General features: G+C 35.0%; 2 protein-coding genes across 4 annotated transcripts; both read right to left on the bottom strand.

The window, feature by feature from the left end:
• Positions 1 to 181: 181 nt before the first annotated feature.
• On the bottom strand, positions 182 to 13173 carry LOC129893984 (pantothenate kinase 2). 3 transcript variants are annotated; one of them, XM_055969457.1, is made up of 23 exons: positions 13001 to 13173; positions 12209 to 12627; positions 11625 to 11837; positions 11422 to 11480; positions 10029 to 10145; positions 9134 to 9253; positions 8954 to 9048; positions 8442 to 8535; positions 8089 to 8220; positions 6920 to 7032; positions 6574 to 6766; positions 5231 to 5436; positions 4744 to 4788; positions 4572 to 4620; positions 3196 to 3278; positions 2377 to 2493; positions 2225 to 2288; positions 1941 to 2087; positions 1684 to 1842; positions 1348 to 1431; positions 728 to 922; positions 560 to 631; positions 182 to 442 (listed from the first exon to the last, which is right to left on the bottom strand). In XM_055969457.1, the coding sequence occupies exons 2-23, from the start codon at positions 12465 to 12467 to the stop codon at positions 353 to 355; spliced, it is 2706 nt and encodes a 901-aa protein (XP_055825432.1). In that variant the 5' UTR covers positions 12468 to 12627; positions 13001 to 13173; the 3' UTR covers positions 182 to 352. The 3 variants fall into 3 exon arrangements, with proteins under 3 accessions (XP_055825432.1, XP_055825434.1, XP_055825433.1); XM_055969459.1 differs by having other exon boundaries at positions 12209 to 12630; XM_055969458.1 differs by having other exon boundaries at positions 12752 to 13173.
• Positions 13174 to 13870: 697 nt separating this feature from the next.
• On the bottom strand, positions 13871 to 18428 carry LOC129895593 (iron-sulfur cluster assembly protein 1-like). The gene is made up of 3 exons (XM_055971318.1): positions 18027 to 18428; positions 17799 to 17853; positions 13871 to 14413 (listed from the first exon to the last, which is right to left on the bottom strand). The coding sequence occupies exons 1-3, from the start codon at positions 18316 to 18318 to the stop codon at positions 14260 to 14262; spliced, it is 501 nt and encodes a 166-aa protein (XP_055827293.1). The 5' UTR covers positions 18319 to 18428; the 3' UTR covers positions 13871 to 14259.
• Positions 18429 to 22131: the final 3703 nt, after the last annotated feature.

Genomic DNA, 22131 nt, shown 5'->3' on the forward strand with positions numbered 1-22131 from the left:
TACATACATTACAAAATTGTTATTGTATTTTATGTAGCTACCTAGGATAACTGTTAAAGTTGAATGTACACTGCATACTCATCAAAGGAAATGGCGAAAGAGAAGAGAGAAGAGAGTGCGGAATGAAGAGAATAATATCACAAGACTATCATTGTCTTGTATCTAGAAACTAAACACAATCTACAATAGAAGGATTAACGCATTAATGAGAAACAAAATACAATTCCTGAAGTTTTACATCTATAATCATATATTTGTTGAGACGTCTGCTTATGATCAACCTCAACCCCCCGAGTATGGGCAATAGTTCTGAGAGACGAGATGAATAAAAATACATGAAAAAGGGAAGCTTTCAGCTAGCTGGTTCATATCTACATACACAATCATAAATATTCCCTTTAACCAATTTTGCTGCCAACCGCTGATTCTTCACCATAGCAAGCTGCAAAATCACATAAAGCATGTCAAAGACTGAGGCACAAAGAGAGCGCATTATACTTTAAATTTCATGGAAGGAAACCGTCTTTAAAATGTTTTAAGTGACTGCTATAAGCCTTACCTTTAGAGCATCACATTTGAACTTTGCATTATAATTGGTATGCAAAGACCGGCCCATCCCTTCCAAAATTACCTGCACACGGGGAAAAAAACATCCCCAGTAAGTTGCACTAATTTTCTGAATAAGATAGCTGCATCTTTTAGTTTATAAAAGAAAGGAGCACCATACCAGATCTGCATCTTTGGCTGCAGCTGCTAACTCTGAGCTCACTTGCCTCAAGTCTATGCATGGACTGCCACATCCATTCTCCACAACCATCAGAGGAACGGAAGGTGTATTTTCCTTGTAACCATCTTGGATATTGCTCATAGCATCAACAAGCAAGCCTCCTGCTTCAGCTGCTCCTCGAAGAATATCGCAGTGCTATAAACCAAAGCAATATTACCGAGCTAATGAGATAATATGTATAGGGAACGAGAAAGAGAAAGCTCTAAAATATTATACAAATATGCCTTAATAGTGCATTGATTCATTTCCATTTAGAGAACAAGGTAAAAAGCATTATTCCTCTATTTAGAAAGGGAAAGAGATTGGCAAGAGGAGTTATACATCCAAAGGCGGATCTAAGATTTTAAGTTTATGAGTTCCTACAACGACTTCAAATTAATATATACAATAATATATAGGTTCACAGTCAAATATTTATAGATATTTAAGAAATTTCCAAACATATAATCAGAGTATGAGCAAAAATTACTGGGTTCACATGAGCCTGTTACTGAAGCTGTGGACCCACCCCAGTGTACATCACATTATAACTAATAGAAAGTCCTTGAAAATCAACATACCTTCGCAGCCTCAGCAACAATATCAGGCAACTCCATTGCAGTAACATCATTTAGTGCAGGAAGTGAGTTCGCTACCAGCACAACCTGCATAAAATTTTGAATGGCTGACCTTTGGAACCTAAAACGTTCATATATGACGGGAGATAGGGAAGGATCATACAAAGCAAACAAGGTAGCAATTGAAAGTGGTTATTACAAGTTAAATAAACACTTATCTTGTACATTATCAGATAAGGAAAGTATCACTAAATTTATAAAGCTTAAACAATGGAAATGCAAGGTAATTTACCATGAAGCAAAACATTAAAAATTTAGATTCTTAAAGGCAAACCATACTTCAGTTCCACGCCGGAGAAGTTCCCTTGCAAGGGGAAGCATCCCTAAAACAATATCCGCACCAGAGTTGTCAACAAAAAGAAGTGCTCTTTTATGTGGCAGCAGCTTTCTGTCTCCAGACCCTAGCATTCTCTCTTTAAATGCATCAAAATCGTCCACCTAAAGACAGAAGCATGTCATTAAATGCACATTCTCTAGCAGTAAGGAAAAAACAACATAAGTATGACTTTTCTAATATTATTTTTCCTTTCACTTACCCGCCACGGTCTTTGCATCTTCTTGCGACTCATTCTATAGATTTCAATAATTGTTCCTTTGTGATAGAGATCAACACAGGCACGTGATCCCCAATCAAAGATGTTAGCAGCAAGAACACCTTCTATTAGTGTAAGTAATCTCATATCCTACAAGATAGAAACTAGATGTATCAGCAAATAGACTAAAAAAATACACAGCATATACTTAATGATCTAGCTAACCTACTTCAAGGGAGGAAAAAGGGAAAAAAAGTAGAGAAGGAAATGTATGAGAAAATACATACCTCAGTCAGGCTATCAAGCTCCAGCAGAAGATCAGGTAAAACTGCAAGTGAAGCTTCATTCTCCCTATAAAATATTCAATGAGTGGGTACGATAAGTGTACTTTGCTTCCAAGACAATAGAACAAGAATGTGTCCCTTCCATATGAAGATACCTTTGTTTAATGGTACGGTAAGCATCAAAAAAGTGAAACTCTCTCAAGCATTCTTCTCTTAGCTCCAAAAGGTTGGCAAGCCCTAGCTTTCCATAAGCTGCAGGTTCCTCCATCAATCTGTAACAAAATATAAAGATATTCTTTTGTAGCAACTTTACAAATATTATTGGGAAGTGTTAACACTCCTATTAGCTTTATACCCTCCTGATTTTCACTAACAATTAATTTTTCCATTTTTGAATTTCTCTATTCAAGATCTATAGTAGTTAAGGTATTATCTTATGACTTATAGTGAAGTAGTTCTGCTCTTTATCTAAGAAATATGGCCTTAGCCCCGGTTAGTTTTCACTAAGATTAAGATGTCAAAACTTGAATACACATCTGAATATCAAATTATTGTATCAAGATCTGAATACGTTATAACTAAAACTAATTGTTTTCAGCATCTGAATATGGATAATTAACTTTATTAAAAAACTAATAAATAAAGAATTCAAATAAATTACAAACATATTTTACATCCACAAATAGTACTCCCTCCTTTCAATTTATGTGGCAAAGTTTGAATAGGTACGAAATTTTAAAAAGTACGGAAGACTCGATTTATTTTTTTAATAAAATTATTTACCTGATAAAATAAAAAAAGATAAATAAACTCTTGGAGTCCTACATAAGAACAAAAACTGTTACTCCTATAAGATTAATTAACTCAAAGACCTATGTAACAATAGGCTACTATAAAATAACATCTAGACATGGATATGGAAAAGGGAATACAACCGAATAAAAAATTGCATCAAAATAAACAATGAATAATACCTAGCCAAGTGTGCGGAAAATGCCCGAGCAAATGCACCACCCCTTCTTTTGGCATCGTCAGTCCCACCCTCACTAGCCACTGCCTGGAAGTCAAGGATTAGCTTTCAAACCATAAAAATATGGGAGACATAGCGAGATAATATAAGAGAAAAGTAAATAGTGATGCACATTGCACAATTCAAAACAAAATGACATTGGTTTCCCCTTTATTGTTCTAAACAATCAAAAGATCGAGTATGACATCTCATGAATTGAATGAACAGCTGAAGCACAAATCAGTTCCTTGACCTAGGGAAGGGACAAGAAGAGAGTGGAAATCTCCATCCGAACCCCTCTGACTAGTTTTTATCTGGACTAGAAAAACTGTCAAGTCAAGCTTTACCCTTATCAAAATTAAGTCAATTTTTGCATCTTGGTTTCCTACAAGATAGTATAAATAAAGTTACTCGTAATATTGACTTGTTCTATCCATAAAAGTAGGAGTATCAAAAACCTCACTTGTAGCAGCAATTTCATAAAGAGATCAGCACTCAGAGCAGTGTATGAAGAGATTAACAAGAATACGACGTCTAAAGAATCAAATATTTTGCAGATGATATTGTACAACGTTATAAATATTTAGTTCCTCTACACATTTCTTGGTAATCCATTACTGCACTTATCACTAATTTGGTAATATCACTATGGTATTCATCCATATATTTTAGATTCAATTACAAGATCCAGTACTTCTTATTATAAGGACAGTGAAAAGAAAGTCACTTGGAATTCTGCTACTTTGGTCTCTTTGGTGGGTCAATGAGAGAATGTGCTTATGTATTCAAATGCAAGAATAATTCATAATGCAGCATGTCCTTGAATAAAATATGTTGTTTTTTGGCTTGATTTTTATACAACATAGTTGGGCTTTCAACATTTTATTGCATATGTTTGGCTAGATGACTTAACAGCAACCATGCCTCAATACCATATTAGTTGAGGTAGGTATTTGCTAGATGAAAATGCAAGAACAGTTCATAATGCAGTATGTCCTTTAAGTACAAAAGGTTGCTTTTGATTGATTTTGGGGTAACACAATTGAGCTTTTCATCAACATTTTACGTCCATTTTGAAGCTAATCCTCCATACTCTCTCTTGCAACGCAACTTTTATGAAGATATCATTCAGATGTACAATAATGTGAAACGCAATAATAGTCCTCTTTTCGTCTTTATCCACCAAGGAAATTGCTTTACTGGTCTTGCATTTTCAGCACTCAAATTTTTAATTAAAATGATTGTTTGATAGGCCATGAATTGAGACACATAATACATGGAAGCCTTCTTCTCTTGGGCAGAAACAAGGATTTTGACATGATTAAAAGGTCAATGTCTTACCTTGTCAACAAGATCCGACAAATGCTCAGATAACACAGTGAACCAGTACCTACAGCATCACCGAATATTAGTCTAAGAAAAAGAACAAAGAAACCAAAAACAGGAAAGCAGGCTTGCTTGGCTATTACAGAGAAAAAAAAGAGCAACTTATTAGTGTGCAATTTCAACTTACTCTAGCTCGCCGTGATCTGAGAGGTCTATGGTATTTGGCTCATATCTGTTAAAAAGCAATTCAAAACTCGGTAAAACACAATAATCTTCAAACGAGTGTTCCAGAAATAGTAAAACGTGCAAACACAATATACTTCAATAAAATCCTTGCCTTATCAAGTACCTTTTACATCTACACAAATAATGAAAGATATAAAATGAAAATGGGGCATTTCTAGAACTTTTAGTGTGAAAGCAGTTTGCAGGCTAAGCAAGTCCAGAGACCAAGACAAATAAACACTGACAGCCTCTTCAAAGAAAACAAACAGAATGGAATGAAACTAAGATAACCAGAGATAAGAAATGAAAGTAAAATAACCAGAATGTACAAACAGACAATGATTACAACTAGGAAGGAAGGAACTATAAAAGATCAGCTCAAATAAAGAGCAGCACCTTTTGTTGAGCCACACAAAAATTGCAAAAGATCTGCCCAAAAATCAACTTACATTTTTGGATCTGCTAAAAGTGGGAAAACATCCAAAGATGGGACCAGATGCAAAACTCCAACATTTAATTTACTTGCATCAGGTCGCAGAACTCCTTTAGATGATGGAACTTCAAAGCCTCCAAGGCCGGTAGTAGCTGGTGGAGCCATTGGAACAGGAGCAGTAATTTCAGTTCCCTTTCGCACAAATTTCTCCATCCACGATATCTGCAATCACATATAGTTTATTATGTAACATATCCCATCAAAAACCAGATAACTGAGAGACAAGAAACATCAAGCTACATGATCAATCTACCATTGAAAAAAAAAATTTAGTCTCCCCCAAAGATTAAACCACTTTACCTGCTAACTTTAGCTTCTATAAATTCAGAATTCATTACAGGTTGTCAAGCAACTATGGAGTAAACTTGAAAAGTGGGACTACACCTTATATTTCACTAATCTGATTGATCAAACTCCCCTATCAGAATGGTAAACCAGTTGACCTGCGGACTTTAGCTTCTATAAATTCAATATTCAATATAGCTTGTCAAGCAACTATGGAGAAGAACCAAGGAATTAAAATCAATCTCCCCAAAATTAAACCTATTTACCTTCTATAAGTTCAAAATTTAATAAAGCTTGTCAAGCAACTATGGAAGCGACAGCGCAGGAGGAGGATAACAAGTAATTATACAGAAGGAATGTTTCTCCAACCATCTCTAGAAGCAACTCTTTACCTATCCTCATAAAAGCATTAAAATTCGGAATATATATAAAGGAAGTAAAGAGCAATAGTCGCATAGTTAATACCAAACTGCAATGACAAATTTCCCGATAAAACCAGAATTGTGGGTATATTGGACTAACTGGGTCAGTTTAGCGAGCTGACTCATAACCTTTACACAACCCATGACACTTCAACTAATATGGCCAACTTCATGTGCCTTTTCACATGCCACTTCCCATTATTCTACTTGTATGTATTATTGGTCATAAATGGGTACCATATTCCCACCTTGTCACATAGTGGTTACCCCACAGAATATATGCTTTATAGCTTCAGGAATTTATTCCTTATTAAATATAAAAATAATATATACTCCTTAAGAAACAAAAGTTCTCACATCTTGCATTCAGAAACTACTTGCAACAATCTATGGCAAAAGAATCAGCTTAGAAACTCCATATGAAATCAAGAACTACATGTCAAATCATTAACTGCAAGGAAGTGGAACATTTGCAGGGCATTCAAACTATTGAAAGACACTACTGCTAACAGTCTAAGGCATACAGGAAACTTAGCACATTCATACCCCATACCCAGTGCACACGAGTTTAAAACTTTAAAGTAATACTAGCCTTCTCATTCAAATCTCCCAGTGGTGGGCCGTGAACATTTCCTCCAATGTATGGTGCACCCATCGGGAATCTTTCCACTAACTGATGAACCATCAGATCATCTAAACCATGCTTTTCGTAGCTCATAAAAGCACCCAGAGCGCCCAAGAAACCTTCATGTCGCAAGAACATAGCTTGTGCATCTCCCTTGGACCTATTCAAAGATTTGGAGTAGGAGTGAAATTGATGAAGAGACAATAATGAATGAAAGAAAGAAGCACATGGTTTGGATAAAAGAAAAAACTAGAAAAAGACCTAGTGACTAGCTTTAAATAATGAATCCTTGTAAAATTAATCAATTTCTCACCAGAACTGAACAGCAAAAGAGATTGTGTCCATAGTGTAAGCATGACCTCGTATGAAAAATCCTCCAAAGAATATCCTTTTGAGTCCAAAACGCAGTGCATTGAGATAAGCTATCTAGAAAATGTTTTAAAGATAAATTTCATGGTTAGGCGATATCTAATAGTATATAATACCCATCAAGCAATGACTCGTTTCCCAGAAACTACTCATTCAGAAAGGAAAGAATCAGAAATGTACCTAACAATTTTTCTCTTTTGAGGATAAAGTAAATATAGCTCACTGAACTAACATTATAAACCTCTAGTCATGGAGAACTTGGCAGAAGAATTTGCCTGATTCTAAATTATTAAGGCACTCATGTTCTTGAAACTCTTTGAGTTTCTTCACAAGGCAGGCATTTGATATAAACCAAAATAGAAGCTAAAAATAGAAACTCAAATTTCCAGTGGGGTTTGCGATGCCCGCATCCTAGTTGATCAAAAACTATTCAGGCTGTAAACCACATCAGCATCCTCTCATCTATTTCTTTAAAGTGCCAATTATTCATGTAGGTTAACTTTTAACAAGATATCAGTCATAACTCATATGCAATAGTAAAATCTTGATGTTCTAGAGTCTGAACCGCATATTCTGGAATGTTTGGCTAGAGAGGAACAATAGATGTCTTGAGGGGAAGGAAGAGAACTCTTTGCTGTTGAAGTATAGATGCATTCATAGTTTTAAAGCCTGGTGTAATGCTGAATTCTTGAATATCTTGATGTAATGATAGATTTTATTGATCCCTTACAGCCTTAGAGGATTCCTAGATAGTTTTGTTGTACTGTCTTGGTGCTGAGTTTATTATCAATAATACCTTTACTTATAAAAAAAAAACTCAAACAATGATTTCTTGGTCCACTTCCATTCTTTGAGATCAACAACATAACAAACCAATGTAATCCCACAAGTGGGGGCCTGGTCTCTATGCGATCAACTATTCACAAATTTGTCACAAATTATGACTTGGTGCACAAAACAGGATAGATCAAAGATTGTACTTAACCCTAAATATAGAACTTTTTTAGATCAAGTAAAAGTTCCCATTAATAATAACAGGGCCAACTTGGACCCTAAATATAGAACTTGACATAAATGCTTTGTGAAATTGTAGGGATCTTAAACGTGGGATACCTGACCAATATTGTATGAAATCATGCGCAGCAGGGATAGAGATATGTCTTCAGGCTTATAATCTTCAAGATCCTTGTTTTCTGAAACTGTCTTCCCAAAACTCGAAGCAATTGTTGAAGCTGAAAGGCCAATCTATAGAGATATTATAGATCTTGAGTAGATAATCATTAGGATGCATAGCAAATATGAATCAAATAAAACAAAAGGAAAAAACAACTACAGGCTCTCCGAAGAAAATCATGGAGCTTTATTTTCCCACATGATTAAACACACGAAGTAGACCACTAAAGTTCACCTCTGTTTAATCAGTAAAATAAATCCTAGATAATAGATCCTGGTCTATTAGAATGTACCTTGGAGTAATCCATACCACCATAGATGTCGCCAACAAGCATGTCTATGGTTCTATTGTCTCCACGCTGACTGAGCTCTAGCAGTTCATCAAAACTGTAACAGAGAATTGACAGAATCAATTACAATTATGTAATTTTAGTCCCATAATAGAGTGTTTAGGAAGTCATATCCAAGGCTAGTGGAATCTGGAAAAATATCCCATTGTCACTCATACAAAAATTGGAATCCTGTCCCATTGTGAATGGGCCTAATTACACGTGCTCTGAGACATGTGATGCTATAATCTTTTGTTACCTTTTGTACCTCTCAACAACCTTCTTGGTACTACATAAAAAAGTTGACTTCATCTTCTCAAAAAACAAGAGGGAAAAAAAGAAGAATAAGTGATGTATGAAATTGTGCTCATGGATTCTCAATCCTCTATTAATCTCTCTAATTTATTCTCTCCAAATATGATACGCAAAAGAGGCAAAGGAAGAACATTATCCAAATGCTATCTAATCAAAAGTACCTCTTGCATTTAGTTAACAACCTCCCCAATCCCCAATATGTACCACCTCCAACATTTGTGCCACTGACCCGCTGAAACTGCCCATCCCCATCAACCTATAATAAATTAATAACGCAAAAAGAAGATAATTAGCAGCTACTTGAATCTCAATAACACCAAACAAGAAATAAAGAAGTGTACCTTGATCATACTAACACCAGAACCGATATTCACGAGCAGATATGGAAATAAATCATTCTGGTCTATCTGCACAAACTCCTTGTGACCCTCCATATGCGTAAAAGCTTCATGACGGATTGCCTATTCAAAAACATCAATCGACAATATAATCAACAAAGGCAATGATGTAAGCAAAAGTCAGGGATCATTGTCTAACAGCCCCCAAGCTAAATTAAGTCAAACTAGGAAAAGATGAGGCCAAACCTGCCTGACCATGAACATCCAACAGACACAGAGTATTCTTTACATAGAAACGAAAGTAGAAAACAACTTCTGAATTAGCTTCTTCAAAATGGGGATTAGGATAATTCCAGTTTTCACAACTTGAATTTTCCTGTTCTTAATATGGAGCTAAAGGGTGATGGCACTATGGCAGTCAGCTTTCAAGGACATAAAATAGTCAGGACTTGCTGTACTTTTTGAAAGTTTGGTGTAGGTACTTCCACAATAAATAAGAGCAGATCTATCTACAATATATCCTACTAAAACTGCAAAAAACTGCCTCGGTTAATTAGGAGGCTTTTCTTGAAGTGATTCACAAATCCTGAATGCCAGATGCTTCGTGATGATCTCTATCCTAAAAATTGTGGGCCAGAAAGCCCTCCATAAGACAATATTTACAAGTAAATTTGAAAATCAGCGTTGCGTTGTTCTTTGTACTACTCCCAAGAGAAATGTGATCAAGAAAGCAACATTTATGCACTCTATTCGGTCAAACAAAGGACTTGGATCCAAAGCTGCCACTATAGGAGAAAATGCAGAGTGAGACAGCTAGCAAGAAAAAGATCAGTTTTAATCGATTGGAGTTCCAGTTGAACATCGAGCAATACCCAAGGGACAGGAAATTAGATCTTACCTTGAGTAAGAAGTTTGCACCAGCAACAAGACAATTCATTTCATCTTCTTTCTCTATACTGACTCCCAGCCTTTCCTTAAAAAGATCAGCGAACTTATATGCTCCACCACCTGTAGCCTTTTCACAAAACCAAACCAGTTAAACTTGTAGCCTTTTCACAAAACCAAACCAGTTAAATAGGTGAATGTATGTGTGAATTATTAAAACTAATAACTAGCAGCAAACTGAAGTAAAAACCAAATTACACTTTATTATTTTATAGTTAAAGTACTAGCTGAATAACTGCTCTGAAGTGGTAACCAGAGTAAGGTGGATTCTTTTTTTTATGGGGTTAATCCTCAGGACCAGCCGCAACCTTTGATACTCAGGGTAATGGGCCCTCCCCTCTACCCTTCTCCACTTAAATACCAAGCTTAGTTCACATTGCACAGGGATCAAACCTCCGCTATACGCTCTAAAAGGGGGTCATGGAATATGACCCAAGTTATAAGTCCCTAATCTTTGCCACTTGAACTAAGCCTTGGGGGCTAGTATGGTGGATTTTATTATTATCATAATCATCAGAGAAGAATGCAATGAGAATCTCATTAGGTCATCGGTAAGTTTCCTATTAGTAGTTTCTTACAAAGGTCAAGGGGACTTTTTCAAACTAGAATTATGTGCCTTTTTTACGTCACCTAATTTTAAATGAAATATACACCAAGATGATCCTGTAGTTTAAGTAGCTCGGAAAAAAAACTACTACAGATATGAGACAGAAGATGCTCTTTGGTGAAAAAAAAGTACAATTATGAAAGCTAGTTCGTTCAATAAGACAGGTCTAGCTATGCCTGAATAGGGGTATATGGAATCAGTTTCTCTTTACATAGAGACCTCAGGGCATAGTATGCTCTAGCATTTATTTAGTTTCTTAATGCCTATTCTTTACTTTTCTTTTCTTTTCTTTCTTTCTCCTTTTTTTTCGCTTGGATTTATTTTGAGTACTTCAAAGTTCAAATCTATTTGCTTCTTCCTCCATATAACTTGATTCTGATCAAACTAAAACTGGAAGTAGACTTCCTGGCTCAAGAGCATTGATACATAATAAAAAAGTTAAAAGTGTCCCCTCTTTAACAGATTAAATTTTTCGATGATATGGTCACAAAGATCAATATGGTACCAGAGAAAATAAAGTTCCCAGGTTTAAATGTCACTACGATGATATCAAAGAAGTATTTTCACGTGTTTGGCCCTAGAAAAGAGAATAATACAACATTCAAAGGAAGAAAATAAAGTATCTGGCTCACACGTGTGGAAGTGTGCTATTACATAATTAAACAAATAAAAGTTACCTCCCTCACAACTTCAACTTTTAAATGAGGTTGACATGCAATTCAACAAGTATGATGTTTACCTTAATTACTGCATTTTCACTTGGTGGGGCATCAGAAGGCCAACATTGTGAATCCATCCCTGGCCACAAGATTATGAACAAAATATAAAAACTACTCTTGTCAATGTACGTGGAGCCGATCAAGAACATTTGAAAATCACGGGGCAATATTGGACATTAACAAAATTCGCAATTCGAAAATAATGGATAAGTCAGAGCTATACCACCGCAATGAAGTTGCTTGGAATGAATAAAATCTAAGCACTCATTAATGTTTGATGTCTCAAACTTGACAAAATGAAGCCTCCCTCCAAGGATAGGATAGCTTCTTCTGCTGCCATTAGAAACACCCAATCTCTCCTTAATTTTCCTCTTTCTCCCATCATCCACTTGTCGGTCCGCATGTCTTGAAAAGTAAATCAGCTTGATAAGAGAGCCTGGATTAAGAAATCCATGGAAAATTTTATTCCAGTACTAATATGATTCAGGTTAATCGTAATAAGCTTTTTTCGCACATCAAACTCAAAACCAGTGCAAGAGTTCGGCATTACACCAAAAGCATATGAAAGCAGAAAAAGTTGGGACAAAAGTCAAACTTGGAGACACCACAAGGATTATCCACAATCATATCAGTGGTAGTGTTTTGCCCAAATTTTCAAAGTTATCAAAGAACATACTAGCAACATTGAACTGGGAGTATGAAATAAAACAAGAAACTATCAACTTCATATCCATTTTAACAATAAGAATTACACAAACATCAAATCCCAAACTTCTTAAGACTCCAATAAAAAACATGAAATCTTACCACCAATATCCAAAGCAAGGTGTGAAATATCATCAGTCTGATTAGGCAACAGAATTGCGGGATCCTTTTCCTCAAAATTCCCCTGAATTGCAGCACCACTTACATCTAGCTGTGGGCGAGAAGATGACCTATGAATTGAGCTCCCAGGCAAAGGCGCCATATCTTTCTCTACAATATCCTTGTCAGAAATCTGTTGAGATTCCTCATTTATATCGTTAATATCAATGTGAGAGTGGTCCTTTGTCGCTGGACTTGCCATTAACTCTCTCTCTCTCTCTCTCTCTCTCTCTCTCTCTCTCTCTTTCCTGCCTACCTTGCTCCTAAACCCAAACAGTTCTTCTTTAGTCAAATCACAGATGGGTCCAATTTGGTTAGCGCACTTTTCTTTACGCCAACAAAATTCAAGTCCAGTCACCAAACTGCTGCGACGAATAAACAAAGTATAAAGTAATATTGTTATATACACGTCAGTGAAAGTCAATATCAACTGTTCAAAAATTTGGTTCTTTTCCACCCAGATACAAAAATAAATTTAAGAATTACCAAACAGGGATGACAGGCTGTAGTCTGTAGATAATAATAATAGCGATCGGCCTTTTTGTTTCCCCTACTAATAGGGATTAAATTATGCAGGACGAAGATTAATGTTTGAATTATCTCTATCTCAACAATAAGTGAACCATTGATGAATTGGCCGTAAATGGTAGTAGCAAGTGTACGACAATCGTGCATACAACCTAAAATGTTGGGACCCAGAAAAGAAAAAGTAAATAAACAAGATGATGATCATACAATTGAGTGTTAAGCAAACTAACTCAGACCCATTTGTAGAGGATTCGTAAGAGAAAATTGAATCTTGGGGATGCGATTCTTGATTTTCAGTCTCTTGTTCTGAGTCCGTTGTGCGTAAGGTCTGTAAAGAAGCGTTGAATGGTCGCTCAGTGAGTAGACACTCAAAAGTTGTTTGGATGCGGATAATATTTTCTAATAAATACATTATTATATCACATTAAAGATTGTTACCCCATTATTTTTACAGATTTTATTTATAAAATTATACTATGTTATTATATTCTACAGTATACGCCGATCTTATCCCAAACTAATATTTTTATATTTAATAATAATTTAATTTTAAAATATATATTTATCTCTTAATGAAATGATTTATAATTACAAAGATATTTATAACTTATTTTAATTTTTTTTTTTAAAAGTGTCCAATCAAATATTAACCAACACATACATTGACAAGGAGGGAGTGTAATACCTTAAAACATTGGCCGGCAGTGTGAAAATTAGTTATCTTGTCTTATGTCTAGACACCAACTTCAATCCTAAAGGAGAGCATGCTTTGATTATTTTTAAAAACCATCATCATTCGGAACACCATTAATTCCTGTTTAGAATTACTGTGAAGAATTTTGGTCCAAAGTTAAAACGTTAACTACCTCATAACTATTATCTAAAACTTACCGGTCGGAGCAATTTTCTTATATAGAGAGAGAAACAGAGAGAGCTAAGAAAGATAACAACATACCCAATTAGATCAAAAGAGAATAATATGCCAAAACATTTAAATTCTTTTGACAGTCTTATTTTTACTTTTTACCATAGGAAAAAGAATCGACTTTATTTACACTACTATGTCACATTTATCTATTAGAGATAATTGTTTTACTTTTAAAATAATTCAACTTTTTAGTAAATAATACATACACAAAGCTTCAAGCTTTTCACTTGAATATGACAACTATGTGACACAGGTGATGCATCTACTACATCTTGGTCACAGGCTCTAATAAACCATTGTAATTATTTGCAAAAACATAGGAGCAGGATACTGTAGCTTAGTCAACGTCTAAGCGACGTGGGTAACAGAAACATGCAAAAGCAAGATCCACTCTTCATCCAGAGTAACAACATTACAAACCAAACAGACAAGAGAGCTAATTTACATCTATGAAAATCCAGGATACACGACCATCCCTGATCTTCGTTCTTATACCCAACATCATTGAGCGAATGCTATGCATTTCTCAGCTAGCATATCAAGCTGCTTTTACCGTTGACGCATTTTCTGCATTGTCATTAGATTTTGCCTTCTTCACCTCGTAATCCTTCACAGCAGCCTTAATTGCATCCTCAGCGAGCATACTGCAGTGCAGTTTAACAGGTGGAAGGGAGAGATGTTTTGCTATCTCCCTGCAGTAAAGTCAAATATGTTTCAGAATACATACTCACGGTCTAGAAAAAGGCAGACTAGCAATTAACCATCCAGCAGGTTGAACAGAAAACAACAACACAAAAGAAAAGGTCAAAATACTTTACAACTGTTTCTACATAGCCCATAACCTATCTGATCATCTCTCTCCACAAATGATACAAAATTAGGGGGGTTCGATCAAAGATAACGATAAGGGACAGATGTACAAAGAAGCCAGGTCTATTTAGATCTGAGACTACTGGTACTTCTGCTGTTTCGGAGCGCTAATAATGCTGCATAAACTGAAGTTGAACTATGTCTCGCTAATATATCTCACACTAGAAACAGGCCTAACGAAAGCACACGCTTACATGGGGCTCCCTCAAAAAGCAATCAATTTCAAGATTGAACAATTTCCTTCCAAGTATGGTCGAAGACAGTAATGACACAGGAACTCAGGTCTTCTAAGAATATATATGCTTTCAGTAAACGATAATCTCATTTTAGATTCAAGTAAAATTTTCAAACAAATTGGAAATAGATCAAATTTAAACTTCACAGAACTGGACTTGATAACCTTCCTCACATAACTCAAAGATTCACCAGGTTCTTCAAACAAGAGAATCTGAGCATCAATTCTCTCATAGATAATCCTATTTAGAAATATTGAACCAATCTATAAATAACAAAAAAGCAATACGGAAGAAAAAGGCTTTCCTCACAACACTTCAAGGCCAGAAGCATGCAGCATTTTTAGAGGGGCCAAGGAATGTAAAAGAATTCTAATAATGGAGCAGTAAGAAGCTGAAGCCATGTGACCCAGAAAACAAAGATGATAAATTTGATTAAGCCATCAGGAGCAAGGAAATAGACCAGGGGACCAATAATTAAAAAACAAGAACAAATTTTAAGGCTTTACCCCAAAGGAATCCCTGCACACTTAAAATTTTCTCAATGGCCTGGTCAAAACTGAGGACAAAGAGGGGATTTGTAAAATGTTTTAAGCCACGTGTATACATGCATCAGAAAAATGCTTTTAAATATAACTGCATCTCACAGAAAGTCTAACAAGCATTGCCGATAGTTGGTCAATCCTCACTTCTTCCCCTGATATAAGTTGGTCAAGCCTGAAGTTGGAAGGTAGCTCTTTGGTATCATGTAAATACTTCTGGCACAAGTTGGTCAAGCCACATATCCCGTTCCTCAAAGTAAGTTCGCTCTAAACTATATTTAACTTGAATAGGTACCTGACAGCCAGCCAAACTGGCACTTCATGTACATGGTTATGCTTTTGAGATTTCTCTTACAGATGAGGTCCATCCTCAATCTTAACTTACTGTGATGAATGGCTGGATACAAGGCTGGCCATTTCCAAGTTATGTTGGGTTCAGGGCTTGAGGTTTTCGACGATAAGAGACTACTTTGGTGTAGGAAGTATCATCACGGCTAGAGTTCTTCTATAAGGTACAGGTTGCAGCAGTCATAGTGCCTGCCCTGAATGAGTAACAGGCACTGTTACCTTGTAAGGATACATGGCTCTTTAATAAGAGATTTTGGTTTATCTCGCTTCATTTATGCGCTATGAAGTCATAGCAATGCCTTTGACTTACTAACACACACTTTAATTTTCATGATCCCCACTATGCGTGAAAATATAAATGTGAAGAATTAAAAGGACGGTTATAGCCCAGAATTGAAGCTTTAAATTCAAAAAAGAAATGACGTAACTTCACACACAAAGATAAAGACGTTTTAGAGAGTTAATAAAGTACTAATAAAACTGTGACTTCCTTAGAGTAATTTTAAAAAATCAACAGCAGCACCAGAATACCAAAAAATGCAGCACAGTAGCAGCATCAGAATACCAAAAAATGAAGCACAGTAGCAGCACCAGAATACCAAAAAACGCAGCACAGTAGCAGCACCAGAATACAAAAAAAACGCAGCACAGTAGCAGCACCACAATACCAAAAAATGTAGCACAGTAGCAGCACCACAATACCAAAAATCGCAGCACAGTAGCAGCCCCACAATACCAAAAAATGCAGCACAATAGCAGCACCACAATACCAAATAACACAGCACAGTAGCAGCACCACAATACCCAAAAATGCAGCACAGTAGCAGACAACAATACCAAAAAATGCATGTTTTCCTTTTATAAAAAGTAAAGTTGTAAAACTTTGGGGAAAGAAATGGGGGAAGAGAACAAGTCAGCTTTGTTTTAAGATGGAGAGGGAATTTATTTGGCTTGAACGGAAAATCACATGATATTAGTTGTCTCTGTTAAAAACTCACCGCTGTTAATATTAGAACTAAATATGCACCACTTTTTAAAGAATATAGGACTATTAATGCTCCACCCCGAGAGAAATAGGATCATTTTGAGCCCAAGTCCAAAGAAAGTGGAATATTTTGAGCTTTTTCTAGACCAAAAGACTTGCTGCATTCTATTTTTATTTTCGGTTAATTTTTCTTTTTCTTTTCTTTTTTTGAGTTAGTATTTTTCGGCTAAGTTTCAATAAGCTTTTCTTCCAAGGTTTCAGTAAGTTCATATAAAGAAAGTATTCTGAAGCTCAATTTGATATTCCTATTTTAAGGGAGCACCTTCTAATTGACCTGTTACAGGTAGGGCTGAGATATCCAGTGTATTAATCTCATTCTCTTTTTAAACAAACTTATACCTTCAATTTTGCAGAATTGACACATACAAGATAAAAGATAACCTCTATTCTCCAAGCAGTTAAACCTTGATCTTTTGAGGGTGTTAGGAGGATGACGCAAACCGTGCATCCAAAGAGCTGAAGTAAGATCTACGGTTCAAATCTCAACAAAGATGACACGGTAAATTATTCATCTGTTTAATCTCGGGGACAAGAATTACTCAGGTACACCAGTACTACTGAGAGCTAACATGTATCCAGTCAGTTGGTCAACGTGCACGCCAGCTAATACCACCACCCGAATTACGCTACCTGGCTACTTTGGTTAAAATGCTAATTTGCAGCACAGTATTTTGAAAACTGAAATCCAACACAAGTTGGGAGCCACTGAGTACACTCTTTACCATTTCAAAAGCAATATTGGTATTGTCCCAGACACCCAGGTAAGAACAACATGGCAGGACCATTGAATTGAGGACATCTCGTTAAAATTTGAAATGGAACACAAAAGTCGAGAATCAACTGTTCAATTTCTTATAAGCAGGGTCGCCTGAGGAAATCATGAAGGCAGGAAAAAAGTGAAGGGGACAATCTGAAACCACACTACGTACCCTAAAAACTCACACAAAAATGAGAAACTAAAAAGAAAGTTCAAAGGACTTGTGTTCTTTATGGACACACACAAAAATGAAAAAACTAAAAGAAAGTTCAAAGGACTTACGTGTTCTTTATGGACAGTACTTCCTCCATTTGTCTTCCTTTCACCCATTCCGTTGCTGAAAATGAGAAAAATTTAACAGAGAAGCACCAAATAACCATCTTAACAACATCAGATGCTTAATAAAAAATAAAATCAGTTTATAATATGTGCAAAGAGTAAACAGATTCATCTCTTTCAATTTTATTTTACCAAACTCAAAGACAAGGAAAAAGAATTGAAGAAACGTACCGACAGATGAAGAAGCAATAGCAGAGCCGCAACCAAAGGTCTTGAAACAAGCATCCGTAATTTTCCCTGTCTGTTCATCGACCTTGATTTGAAGCTTCATCACATCCCCACAAGCCGGAGCTCCGACAAGACCTGTACCAACTGTGGGATCGTTCTTATCAAAGGACCCAACATTTCGGGGATTATTGTAATGGTCCACCACTCTTTCATGATACAGCCGCGGCAAAACCCCTCGCGTCACCGGCGATCGTTGTCCTAGCCCCAAAATTCGATTTCCGACGTGCCTCAACATTTTTGTTATTTGCCCTAATTGATTGAATTTGGGAAATAAGGAGCTATGTCGATGCGTGTGTTGTCGTGTATATATATATATATATATATATATATGTGTGTATGGGTGAGGTTTCCCGTTTGTGTGGAAGAAGAAGAGAGGCGGTTCGACCGAACGAAAAAGACTTGTGGTTGAGATTTGCATGAAAAGGAATTGGGCTCAATGCTGGGCCTATGTATAGCCCTTACTAGTTGGGCCTTATTTCCAAAATGTAACTCTGCAACAACGTGAGCTCTCACAAGGGTGGTATAACTTTATATAGGAAGTTTTTTTTTAGATTAATAATTATCTTTTTTAGGATATTTTTTAATTAATAGCTAAAATCACTCATTATCCTTCTATTTTTCTCTCTCTCTCTTCGTGCTTTTTCTTTTTTTCTATCTATTTTTTCTCTTTCTTTTTCTCTTTCTCTTTCCCTTTCTCTTTCTCTCTTTTATTTAAATAAAAATTAATTATTCTAATTTAAAATCAATTTAAATAATACCAAAATGTTTAAAATTCACATATAATAGTTATAATATATTTGTATTTAAAATATTTTAATTATATATTCACCATATTTATTTAAAGATGCCTATAATATGTATCATAAATTGATTTCAAAATGTATTATAACTATTATTTATTTTTTCTTTTATTAATAATGCTAAAATATATTATTTTATTATAAATATTTTAGTTATATATTCACTACGTGCATTGAAACATACCTATAGTATATTGAATTCAAAATCTACTATAATTATTTTTATTTTTTTATCTTATTAACAAAACATATTATTGTATTGAAAATATTTTAGTTATATATTCACTACGTGCATTAAAACATGCCTATAATATATTGAATTCAAAATCTATTATACATATTTTTATTTATTTATTCCTCTTATTAATGGAATATATTATTGTATTAAAAATATTTTAGTTATATACTCATCATGTGCATTGAAACTTCTCTGTAATATGTGTAATATATTGAATTCAAAATGTATTACAATTAGAAGTCAATATTATACATTGTTATGAATTCATTTTTTGTTATTTCAACAAATTTAATATATTTTTAACAGCGTAAATTAATTTGAATAGTATTAGAATGTTTGAAATTCATACATAATAATTATAATATATTTGCATTTAAAATGTTTTAGTTATATATTCGCTACGTGCATTCAAACATGCTTATAATATGTGTAATATATTTAATACAAAATGTGTTCCCCCCGTGTGGCGACATGGGGGCGAAAAAAGGAAAGAGAGGGATGGGGTTTCTCTCGCTTTTGGCATAGCGGGCCCCCAGTGGGAGGCTCGCACGACGGGCTATTAGCTCAGTGGTAGAGCGCGCCCCTGATAATTGCGTCGTTGTGCCTGGGCTGTGAGGGCTCTCAGCCACATGGATAGTTCAATGTGCTCCACTTATTGTTTATATTTATTTCTTTTATTGTGTTAGAAATGCATTATATATGTATTTCTATAAAAAAAATATTTAATTTAAAAAGTAGTAAAAATATTATTTCTATAATTTTCAATTAAATTTTAAATTAGAATAATTAGTTATTATTATTAAAATAAAAGAGGGAGAAAGAGAAAAAGAAAAAAATGGATAGAAGAAAAAGGGGGGAAACAAACAAAAAAAGAAGAGAAGAAGGAGAGAGAGAAAAGAGAGAGAGACAGGGAAAAAGAAAGGGGGGAAACGGAAGAGAGAGAGAGAGAGAGAACGTTTTTGGTATTTTTATTTTTTTTGCTATTTTGGATAAGAAAAATACTGTTACTTTTGATAAGGGTAAAACATGTACTAAAATTCGTAATTAATATTATATATTATATTATTTAAGTAAATGGGTACTTTATATATCACAAGTTATGTCGCAAAAAGTATAACAAGTTACGCTCATGACACTGCATAATCTCACAAATTATGTCACAAGGCGTAATAAGTTGTGTTCTTACTGTTATTTTACATGGTCCAAAAACTTCCGTAACAGTGGTGCGATTTAATTTGAGCAACGAATCCTCATATAGACCCATACGTATACTCTATCATCTCACATTGGCTATCATCTCACATATACTCTATCATCTCACACTGCATAATATCTGAAAATTAAGTCTTAGTTTTCCTTCTTTGATTGTGAATTCAATAACTAAAATAATTTAAATATTTGATGATAAATTCAAAATCATAAACTTTAAATTTTTATTGTGTCATGCCTAAATGACTTACAACAAATAATAATATAAAGTATACTCTGGTCCTGCTGCTAGTAATTAATCCTAACTTAATTAATGTAATTAACATACATCCACTAAGTTCCTCTAGGTCTTACGTGATCAATTTTCTATTGATATCACTTTAAATGACAATTAGTAATTATAAAACTTAATGTACAATCGAAAGTGAGGTGAGAAGGGGAGACAGAGCTTCAGTTACAAAATCAATTTGTCCATTTAATTAACTTTTGAGCCACTTGTCTCATGCAAAAGAGACTCTTTTTATTGAAGGACATTTTAGTTGACTATGATCATAAGCTTTATTTTGTTTTACTACCTTTCTATTAAATGGTAAAAAGAAATTACTGCACTATAATTGTGAATTATTGAACATTAGGATATAAGTTGTAACTATGGCAAAAAGATTTTTTTTTATTTTTATGTCTTGTCACTTCTCAAACGTTGTCATGACCAAAATTATCATATTTAGCTTATGTATCTTCTAAAATAATGTCTCTTATTCTATTTTAAATTTGTTTAAACAATAATAAAAATCGATATTGCACCTTAAAACTGTTAAAAACTGTATTGGAAAATATTAAAACAGTAACAACAACTAAAAGTAATAAACACAGAATCTGGAAAATTAATGCAAGAACAAAATCGAGCCCACTGACTGCACAGTGTGTCCTTAAGGAAATTATTTTCCTCAAAGTACCCGAGGTTTTGAAATCTTTCCTTAGAACGATTTACTCACCAAAGTAGAGGTCTGCAAATTTTGGTGACTGCGAACCACTCGAAGGTTGTATATCACACGAATTTAGGAAGTACAGAAAGAAGAAGAAGAAGATGTTGTTTCAGAATTTTCGTATTGAACATTCTGAGGATTAAGAGACATATATAGACTGTTTGCACCTTTTAAGAAAAGACACCTGTTGGGAAAAGATTTGTCTGTTGAGAAAAGGTTTGCAACTTTTCGGACAAGGTTGCAACCTTTCAAAAATCTGTTGGAAAAACGGAGGGAAATAAATTTAAATTAATCCGGAAAAGAAACGGGTCGCGGATCGCGGGTCAGGATTTTCACTTAATTAATTAAATAAATAAAGAATAATAATTAATTAAAATTTAAAGGAAATTTGGTCCAAAAAGATTATTAATCAATCATATCAATTGACCAAATCCAAATACAAATCCAAATCCAAATCCAAATCCAAATCCAAATCCGAATCCGAATCCGTATCCGTAGCCGTAGCCGTAGCCGTAGCCGTAGCCGTAGCCGAAGCCGAAGCCGAGCCGAGCGAGCGACGACGACGACGGCGCGAGGGGAGACCCTCTTCTTGACCCTTTAGCAACATGAAGGAGATCTTCTACTTTTAAGTAGGAGACTTTTCATTTCCACCACCTATGTGGAACCAAATCTTATTTAATAAAGCAAGAGAGAACATATCATTTTCCTCTCCACTTCTTTTTCCCTCAATTTCCCATTCAAACTATCAATTAAACCCAACAATCCCCCACATGAATGGGAAATGTCTACAAGATAAAGGAATGCACGGATAAGTG

The sequence above is a fragment of the Solanum dulcamara genome, chromosome 7, assembly GCF_947179165.1.
Source record: "Solanum dulcamara chromosome 7, daSolDulc1.2, whole genome shotgun sequence".
Taxonomy (NCBI): Eukaryota; Viridiplantae; Streptophyta; class Magnoliopsida; order Solanales; family Solanaceae; genus Solanum; species Solanum dulcamara.